The sequence below is a fragment of the Lathyrus oleraceus genome, chromosome 4 (assembly GCF_024323335.1).
Source record: "Lathyrus oleraceus cultivar Zhongwan6 chromosome 4, CAAS_Psat_ZW6_1.0, whole genome shotgun sequence".
Lineage (NCBI taxonomy): Eukaryota > Viridiplantae > Streptophyta > Magnoliopsida > Fabales > Fabaceae > Lathyrus > Lathyrus oleraceus.
The window spans coordinates 173,770,859-173,781,931 of record NC_066582.1 but is presented as its reverse complement, the minus strand read 5'-3'; the positions used below and the strand labels follow the sequence as shown (position 1 = coordinate 173,781,931).

At 35.9% G+C, this 11,073-nt stretch overlaps 1 protein-coding gene across 1 annotated transcript; it reads left to right on the top strand.

Annotated features, from left to right (window-relative positions):
* Positions 1-3,009: 3,009 nt before the first annotated feature.
* On the top strand, positions 3,010-5,374 carry LOC127074375 (peroxidase 73). Its single transcript, XM_051015685.1, has 4 exons — positions 3,010-3,513; positions 3,627-3,827; positions 3,927-4,092; positions 4,710-5,374. The coding sequence occupies exons 1-4, from the start codon at positions 3,298-3,300 to the stop codon at positions 5,111-5,113; spliced, it is 987 nt and encodes a 328-aa protein (XP_050871642.1). The 5' UTR covers positions 3,010-3,297; the 3' UTR covers positions 5,114-5,374.
* Positions 5,375-11,073: the final 5,699 nt, after the last annotated feature.

Sequence of the window (11,073 nt, the reverse complement as noted above, 5' to 3'; positions counted from 1 at the left end):
ATAGACTGATGATCACATCTCATGGATCATGGATCATGGATAAGGAGTTATCAAGTCTTAAACATAGGTATGAATATTAGGAGTAATATTTATACTGGATTGACCCGCTATGAGAATACCATATAGATTGTTATGCAAAGTGTCATAAGTTATTCTCATGGTGATAGTGGTGTATACCACCCTTCGACCTAAAACCATTATGAACCCTAGATGTAGAGTCGAGTGCTTTATTGCTGATCAAACATTGTCTGTAACTGGATGACCATAAAGACAGTTTATAGGTACTCCACGAAGCATGCTGAGGGACATCAGTGACCTAGATGAAATTTGCCCATCCTGCATAACAGGATAAATGTCTATGGGCCCAATATTGAACTGGACAAGGATGACATGGTCTATGCCTTGCGTTCAATATAGACATAGGGGGAAAAGGGTAATTGTACACATAAGTATTATCACAAAAGGATTTGTCAGATCACATGACATTTTCGTGTCTTGGGTAGCAGTGATCTGTTGCTAGATACCGCTCACTATTTATTATGTTAAATACGTAATTTAATATAATTACCAATGTCACGAGAACCTACAGGGTCACACACAAAAGGACGGATTGATGAGAGATAGAGTAAATAAGGAACACCGTAAGGTACAATGCACTTAAGTGAAGTGTAGAACATCGTTAGGTACGGTGCACTTAAGTAGAATACGAAATATGGTAAGGTACCACGTGCTTAAGTGATTATGGTATATCATAAGATATGAGCCACATACACTTAAGTGGGCTTTTTAGCTTACAACCCACACAAGTGGTTTTGTAAATAGAACCCTTGTTCAGAAGCATTTGTTCAGTTGAAATTTTGTTTCTCTCTCTCTTTCTCTCTCTCTCTCTCTCTCTCACTCAAAGCCTTCATTCGTAGCAGCTAGCACTGAGATTGAAGGAATCTGTTCGTGTGGACTGAGTAGAGACGTTGTCACCATTCAATGTTCGTGATCACTCCTTAGATTTGCATCAAAGGTTTCAATCGCCACAAGAGGTAACGATTCTATCACTGATCATGCCCATTCGTAAGGATCACTAAAGGAGAAAAAAAATTAATTTCCGTTGCGTTTTGGATCGCTATTCTCCTTCAGGGGAGACATACCTTCGCTGTTGTTAAGCTTGAGATGTGAAAACCTACCATTGCAAACTCTCAATTTCTTGGTGGTGGCGGTGGCTCTGGTGGCGGCCATAGATATGGGAAGAGAAAGTTAACAGTGGATCGAAGTGGAGAAAGAGATAAACGACGTGTGAGTTTGTTATGAGCATGTGGATAAAGTTGAAAGGAGTGGATAGTACTCTCAATGGAAGAGGGGGTAATCACTATAAGTGTGGGAGAGGAGAGTCATCATGAAAGTGAGAGACGGCCACCAAATCCTAAAATGTTGGGGAGAAAAATTCTAGAGATAAGGGATATCATCTCTCTCTCCATAAGTTATCTAAAGAGAGAGACGTAATAAATCACAATAACCAAAAGCGCTCGCGTATTAACAAATGGATAATGAAATTTTGCAAGTTTATACTAACCAATACCAATTGCAAACAAAAGAAAAGAATAAAAAAAAGATAAATGAAATAACCGAACCTGAATTAGACTCACGTTATCTTATCTTTACTCTACGATACTATATAAATATTAGAAATAGTGAAAAGAAAAAGTGGTTAAAATTTTTATTAGAATTTAAAAAATGTAAAATATAAAATTTATCAAATTAATACATAGGAAATCATAAATAATCAATAATATTCTCTTAGCCTAATTGTAATAAAAACCTATTGTACATTATCTAACCGATTTGAATCTAAAATGCAAGAAGAAACATGAACACATTTTGATGGCATAATAAGAATCACCTTCCTTTTTTTATATATAAAAAAAATCTAATCTGCTTTATTGAAGATTGAAGGAAGGGTACTTAGCATTAATTTTCTTTGCCGGCCGCAAACACGCTTTTTCTGGATCTGTTTGCCAATCACTTGCATTTAAAAATGCAAGAATAGTAGTACCATGATCTCGAGGTCAGTTTTTTGCTTTATACTACTTTTACAACATTAAAAATATACTGAATTTTAAATGAGCAAGTTGGGATTCCATCTAAACCAACAAAATTGAAAAATGTTTGCAGGGAGGGCTTGACCAATTATATTGTTATTCATACCCTTCTAACATTTGCACAAATCACTTATACTATTTTTCAATATCAACATTAAATTCCAATAAATAGACTGAATCTTAAAATGAATGAAAACAACCTATGATAAAAACAACATCAAACCAATACAAACAATGACTACTAAAAATGCATACCTATTAATGATGGTGTTTGCCCAAATGTAAATTGAGCCATGCTCCACCAAATCTACGACTACACAAATTTATGGCTATACATACTCAATCAGGTGTTTTTCACATCATAGATAAAAAATAAATTAAAGAGTATAAAAATCACGTTTAAAAGGTAGAAATTATAATTTCAAAAATTAATTTTTAAAAACCTAATTAATTCTATTATAAAATAATCAAATATATTAAAAGAGATTAATTACTATACACTATACATTGTCAGTGTAAAAAATTTTACACTGTCGGTTCATCACCATCACCCATTTGTATTACTTTATAGATTTTTAAAATAAAAGTCAAATTTCTTTTAATATCCAACATTTATAATTAATTAATGGTGTAAAACTCTTTTATACCGACGGTGTATTTCAATTAATCTCATATTAAAATCAATGTCTTACCCAAACAAAAATTAGAAGAAACACATGAGCACTAGTTCTAAGAACAACTTTAATTTTAGTAAGAAAAGTACAATATTATTCTACTAGGCCCCAACAAAATAAAAGTAACCTCTATCTTCAAATTCTTAACGTGCTGAATTCCAAGCAGCCCCAACCTGTCTCTCTCTCACTGTCTCTCCCTGTTTTTACCTCAAAATCCAAATCTCCCCCAACTTGCTCAACACACTTTTTATAGAATTTTCAAATCTTAATCCTTCCCGAGTCACCCTTGATTCGACAAACCTTAAGGCGGCCATATACAATGTCCCTTTTGAAACCAACCCATTTTTACTACTACTATTTTTCAATTATTCATCATAGAATAATAATAATAGCTTTTTTTTCTCTTTGCTGTTAAAGTCATTCTGAATACAACTGCCTCGTCAGTCGTGACCACAACAACTTCATACATCTCTTCTATATATATACCCTGACCTCATCTTATACTTTTCAAACAAACATCTCTTCATTTGAAAATGGGTCGGTTTAATGTTATTCTTGTGTTGTCACTCGCATTAACGTTGTGTCTTGTTCCTTATACATGCTTGGCTCAGCTTAGTCCAAACCATTACGCTAACATTTGTCCAAATGTTCAATCCATTGTTAGATCAGCCGTTCAGAAGAAATTTCAGCAGACTTTTGTAACCATTCCGGCTACTCTCCGTCTCTTCTTTCACGATTGCTTTGTCCAGGTAAATAATTACTACTACTTCCGGAAAGAGTATCAGCGTTACTAGTAGTAGTGTAAGTCTGTTGGAAATTGTGATATGGGATGTAAAGATACATGTTTTTATTATAATTACAGGGTTGTGACGGTTCAGTTTTGGTGGCATCGAGTGGAGGTAACCAAGCGGAGAAGGATAACGCGGATAATTTGTCATTGGCTGGTGATGGATTTGATACGGTTATTAAAGCGAAAGCGGCGTTAGATGCTGTTCCGCAGTGTAGAAACAAAGTTTCTTGTGCTGATATTCTCGCTTTGGCTGCTAGAGATGTTGTTAATCTGGTTTGTTTTTTTTAACCATTCTGAGTAATTTTTATGTATGTTTGAATTTGAGGTTGTGGTGATGATAAGGTAATAATAATAATAAGGGAAACTTTGCAGGCTGGTGGACCATCTTACACAGTTGAATTGGGAAGATTTGATGGGTTGGTTTCAAGATCTTCAGATGTAAATGGGAGATTGCCTCAGCCAGGCTTCAATTTGAACCAGCTGAATAGTCTATTTGCTAGCAATGGACTTACTCAAACAGACATGATTGCTCTCTCAGGTAATAAATCTCTTGCGACACTGATTATGATCGTCGTAGTCGTCGTTGTTTGAATTAATCACATTCTTTAATTTAAAATATTGACATCTATCAATACTGTTTTGTCTGTTGTGATAGTTGTGAGCCGATTTTTAAAAGTTGAATACTTTTTATTTGAAAATATACTAATTTTTTTTATAGGTATTTTCTAAAATGTTGCTTGGCTTCACTTCTTTTTTAAGATGTAGAGAAATTAAAATAAATTCAGTTCAACTAGGGATAGTTTGTTAAAAGTTTCATTATTTTCATAAAGCATAAATGAAAACTTTCAATAATGATTTCAATGATGAATGGTTTGCAAACTAAAATTAATGAAATGATGTCACAGTCTTGTTTGGTTTTACATCTCTTTCTACTTTTTATACAGTTGAATATAAGTATTATTTTTTCCAATAATCATACACTAATTTCAAATTTTAATCTTAACTACACAATCATGGAAAATAAAATATACATTAAAAAAAAAAGAATCTGATCTTAAAACCAATGCCAGCAAGTAAAAAAGAAGAAAACAAAACAACATTAATCACGTGTAGTCTGAACCAAACATGTGCTTATTTCGTGTCTTTATTTTCCAGGTGCACACACTCTTGGATTCTCTCACTGCGACAGATTCTCCAACAGAATCTTCAACTTCAACAACCAAAGTCCAGTTGACCCAACATTGAACAAACAATACGCAACCCAGTTACAACAAATGTGTCCTAGAAACGTTGATCCAAGAATAGCCATCAACATGGACCCAACAACTCCAAGAACATTCGACAATGCTTATTACCGGAATCTTCAACAAGGAAAAGGTTTATTCACTTCAGACCAAATCCTCTTCACTGATACAAGATCTAGAGCAACTGTTAATTCTTTTGCTTCTAGTGGTAACGTTTTCAACTCCAATTTTATTACTGCTATGACTAAATTGGGCCGTATTGGTGTTAAAACTGCGAGGAATGGGAAGATTCGTAGTGATTGTTCTGTGCTTTGATTGAACAACAAGTGTGGTGGTGATCAGATTATTTGTTAATTGTTGTTAATAAATTTGGTTAAGGGTAAATTAAGAGTGGTTTGGAGATGTTTAAAAAAGGCATTTGAGGGGAAGGAATAAGTTGTGTTTTTCTTTTGATGTAATGTTTCTAATAATTCATGTCCCCGAGATACATGAACTTTGATTGAGTTGTTTACTGAAAATGAAAATAAGTGTGCCCAAAATGTAAATTAATTTATTTTAATTTTAATTTTAATTTTAGTATTGAATATTTTAATACTTCACTGCATTCATTAAGGATGAAACTAGACGATTAGTCCTACATCATATTAATATCGGGAAGGCCGGAAATGAATAGAGTCGGGTCGAACTCGGCTTGTTTGTCTAGACTCGTTAAGAATTGGTTCATCTCGAAACTCGACTTGAGTTCGACACAATTTTTTTGAAGCTCAAACTCGACTCATTTTAAGTTCACAAATAATTTGGTTCAACTCGTTAGATTCAACTTTGTACTAGTCAAAAAGTACAAGTGTGCGTGTTACCCCTACAAGGGCAGGGGTACACAGAAGTCTTAGTAGGTGTATCACAAATAGTAGTGGTTAAGACTTGCTACGACGGTGAGAAACCATGTACAATCGTGTTATGGTGGTTTAAAGTACCTGCTCAGGTGATGTGAGATGCTTTGTGTCCGTGTTGAGCGCTTAGGTATAAACTTATGAGTTAAGATCCCCCTTCTCCCATTAGGGGAAAGGTATTTTATACAAGCTTGGGGCCTATGGTTTTCTTGGAAAATGTCACAGCTCACCTAGTCAATGGTGAGCCGTTGAAACTGCATTTTAAGGGGGTGTGGGTCAATTATTAACCCTGAATTCTCTCCACCCAAGAAATGTATTATCCCAAATTTCCCATGATTGGGCGATAGGGAAGCCTTAGGGGCGAGGCGGTACCTCCCTGAGGGAGATGTATGATTATTGCCTCTCCTGGGGGGGCCTATAGTCATCGCCATAGCCAAGCCCTTGCTAAATTTAATACCAAACAATCCCTCAAGCACGAGGCATTTGATAGAGGACAACATGTTTTTAGATCGTGGTGCGGGGAGAGTATCCCAAGTCCCTAAGTTTCCCAATTATATGTGTGACGTGCTAGGCCTATTAGGCTCTAGGGGGCTTTTACGGGTAATCATATTGTTTGGTCTTGTGTGAGGGACTCTAAGTCCCTTAGGAGAAGTTATATGTAGTATGGATGATGAGACTATAAGTCCCTCATGTGAGTTGTTGGATCTCTCAGACGATACTTCTTTTAAGCCCTCAGACAAGACTTATGACTAAGTCTCTTAAGCTAGACTTCGTTCGCGCCTCTTGGAAGTTATTTCTATGTCAGATCCTACCCGAGGAAACCCTAAGTCCCTCATGCAAAATTTTAATTAGCCTGAGAATTATATGTCTCTCAGGGAAAGTTATATGTAGCATGGTTGATGAGACTATAAGTCTCTCAGGAGAGGCGTTAGACCTCTCAGGCGAGACTTCTATCAAGCCCTCTGACAAGACTTGTAACTAAGTCTCAGGCTAGATTCCGGTCGTGTCTCTTGGGCGTGATTTCTATTTCTGATCGCGAAGTCATCGACTAAAGAAGGTCAACTGGGGCGTGGTGAAGGTCTGCATGTCTCTAACACTGGTCACACTTCTTGACAAAGGAAATTTTATCCTTTATCAAAGAATGCCAATAATATCATGCCTTTAATAGCATGTGATCCAGGGCTTTTCTGCCAATATGAATGTTGCAGTATCCCTTATCTAATTTTGTGAGAACCATGGCGGTTTCATTCTTGCCTAGGAACTGTAGCATAGGAGAAGACCTCTCAATTTTATAATTTTTTCTAGAGAGAAGGGTGTACTTGGAAGCCTATTTTTGAGTTCTCATTGCTTCCCCTTCGTCTAGTGGAAGATCATATGTCTACAGGTAACGGAGTATGGGCGACACCTAGCTAGACTTAGGGACAACTTTCAGGGAGTATATCTCGCCCAATCGTTACTGGGATAAGCGAGAGTCTCCTAGATAACTATTCTATTAAACTTTATTGTCTTCGATGTGGTAAGCTTAGACTGAAGGTCTGCTCTGAAGTTTTGTTAGCGAGGAATGTGTTCTATTAAAACAAGATGATATGTTTCATAGCTTTTGTAGATATTTTATCAGCTCAAGTTCTTTTGCTTGGTATTTCACGGAGACTTCGTTGGAGACTAATAGGGAGTCGCTTTTGGCCTCTAGTATGGAGGCTCATATTTCTAAGGAGAGAATCATGTCAGCAATAAAGGCCTCATACTCAGCGTGATTGTTGTTTAAGGTGAACTCGGACTTCAATGCTTGCTCGATGAGTATGTCGTTAGGACCTTCCAAGACTATCCTAGTGTCGCTTCCTTTCATGTCCGAGGAACCATCTTCAGATAACACCCTATCGCGGTGAGAATCGGATATCAAGCTATTGTATTAACTTGAATCAAAAACATTGAATGTTCACCACCGAAATTTAATTTATCCAAAGGAAAGGGAAAAGATTGAATAAAACCCTAATTATACAATGTAAAAACAATGCGAAGAGATATAAGGTTCGGGGGTTGGTTATACTAAGGGAATGTATTAGCATCCTAAGTATTTATAGTATCCTATTGGAACCTTTTGAAAGTATTTGTGTTATGTTATTGTTTGTTTGCTATTGTTTGGAAATGTTTTATTGGGAAGGACCTAAAGGTTTTATTAAGTTTGCTCGCCAAAACATCGCGGTCATGTGCCTACGTATCCTTATAAGGATGGAATCAGAGCAACCGTAGTTCACCTAACTAAAGGTGAAAGAACACTTGATGGTGATCAAGGTTCCAAAGGGGGAAGTAAGTGTTCATAACAAACACACTTACAAGAGTTACAAACTCTTACTTAAATCTAAGTTGAAAGTGAAAATGACTCTAACAAGGTCAAAAGGGAACTAGGGATTGCTAAACTACCTATGACATTAAGTCAATAAAGAGTTCTTTCCCGTGGATTTAGGAAAGAAGATACACAAATGATAAGTAAGATGTTCAAGCATGACATCCACAAAGATAAGCAAATGATAAATAAAGATGTTCAAGCATGACATCAAAGGTAAACAAACGGTAAAGAAAGATGTTCAAGCAAGACATCCACAAAGATAAGCAAATGAAGAAGATGTTCAAGCATGACATCAACAAAGATAAGCACATGATAAAGAAGATGTTCAAGCATAGATAAACAAATGGTAGAGAAGATGTTCAAGGATGACATCAACAAGGACAAACAAGGATGAAGAAGATGTTCAAGGATGACATCCACAAAGGTAAACACATGATAAAGAAGATGTTCAAGCATGACATCTACAAAGATAAGCACATGACAAAGAAGATGTTCAAGCATGACATCAAAGGTAAACAAATGGTAAAGAAAGATATTCAAACATGACATCCACAAAGATAAGCAAATGAAGAAGATGCTCAAGCATGACATCAACAAAGATAAGCACATGATAAAGAACATGTTCAAGCATGAAATCAACATAAAGATAAGCAAATGAAGAAAGAAGATGTTCATACATGACATCAATACAAAAATATGGAAGCATGATTATCAAGCATGGTATGTAAACACATATGTACAACATGTAAACATGAACAAAGATACAACAACATCAATCAAAGATGTATAAAGTTAACATGAATATGAATGACATGGATATATCATCATGAAGAAACAAATATGAATGACATAACAATGCATGAACATGTATATGGATGTTATAATAAGTATGAATGAACATGTATATACATGAAGTAAGACATGGTTTAGATATAACATCAACTTAATCATGAAAACAAGTTAAGATATTTAAGACATGCATGTTAAGGTTTAATATGATCACAATCAAGGGTTCAACATCATACAAAAAGTTTGAACATGTAAGCACACAAGTCATACAAAGACACGTTATCACAAGTTTAAAGCATTTGCAAACACATAAACAAAGACAAACACAAGGACACACATGCACACAAAGCTTTTTGAGATTTTACCTTGAATCAAATTGGTTCAAAAATACAAGGGGATTTCATTTCACCATCATATGTTATTGATCAAATATCATTTAGATCAAGATCAAATATAACCAAAGTTGTATGCCTATTAAACATGAGAAATGCAATCATGAAGGAGACTCAATGAATCGAAACAAAGACAAAGAGGAAAGTGTTAAGATAAGCCACAAAATAACTGAACAGAGACATGCAACTACATGTTCTTTGACGTCCACAAGACATTTAAGTTACCCCAGATCAATTTCACAAAATATTCCTCCCCTAATTGCAATTTGGTATCTTGAAGCACGCAAAGATCAATTTTTTCTACAAAATAATTTCCCTTATCGCTTTGTGTTTTGCGAAGTTCCTAACTCCTCTAAGATTATATGAAATAATATTCAATTAACACTAGATTTTTTTACTTCCTTCTTTCGGAACCTCTCTCTATCAATCTTTTCTAACCTTTTAATTTCTGCTATGTATGCCTTATCCTCATCTTCTCCTCTAATCTCTATGTCAAAAGCCTTATTTTAGATTTTACTAGCTAATACTTCATCTTCATTATCCAAGAATCTTAGATTTCCTTGAAACATATCCTGATCAGAAATTGATTCACAACAAAGTGTCGTTCCATCCGAGAATTTTCCATCGAACTAGGAGAAAAATTGGAAGGAACATGAATAGCTGATTTCGATAAGACAACCCTAGAATTACTGGGTTTAGGAGGCAACAAGGAACAAGAATAAGAAGACTTAACAAAGATGTCTAATTTGGAAGAAGCGGCAAATGGGGCTTCAGATAACTTTTGACAATCCTTCAATTCTCTAATTAGTTTTCATTTTCGTTTGGGCTTTAACAAAAATGACGAACTTTCAGGTTCATTAGATTGCAGGCCTGAAGCACCTCACATGGGGCTTAATGAAGGAATCCATCTACAAGGGGTGTTGATTTAGAACAATCTCCCAGACTACTGACTCTACGTCTTTGCCTACACCTGTATGCTACACATTGTTAAATAAAGTGTCTCTAGGTGATTGGACTTTTCCTTTATGACATTTTCGGTTGAAATCTGACAAGCTGGTATCCTAGGATCCATTTATGGGTCGCAAACGGGCATGCCCGCTCCGTTTAGGCCTGCCCCGCAAAAGCCTGCAAAAAAACGGGGCGGGGCGGGACGGTCATAGTTGAGGATGTGGGTCTAAAACTTAGACCCACCCCGCAAAAAAGTGAGGGCGGGGTGGGGAAAGCCCGCGGGCACTGCACTCTTTAAGCCTAAAAATGCAAAAATTCATGTAAATACACGTGCCCGCAAAAGCCCGCGAAAAAAACGGGGCGAACACATTTGAGGGTGAGGGTCTAAATCCTTGGCCCGCCCCGCACAAAAGTGCGGGCAAAACGGGCATGTCCAGCGGGCCGAGCCCGTTTTGCCACCCCTAGATCCATTACACTATTTTGGATCACCCCCATAACCTATTTATCTTGCAGAGGATCTAAAACTTTCTCCAATTTCCTAGTTCAGCATGGGGAACCAAAATTATTTTTGACTTTCTCTAAACCATCATCATCTTTCTCTGATTCACTGAGTTCCACATTTAAGTCAAATTTAAAGACTCGTCCAATTTAAAACTTCTGCATTTGCTATTGTTATATGTTTTGACTATAAATTATAGAAATTGTATAACGAGTATGCATTTCTTAATTGAAATGAACTTACATGTGTATGCGTATGTGACACATGTAAAGGGTTTCATTAAAATATATAAGCTAGCAAATTTTTTAAAGTCTAATTATTTTCTAATATACATAATTTCATATAAATTCAAAACTTGCATGATGTTTTATCTATGAGACAATTGTGAGCGGAATACACTTTATTAGATC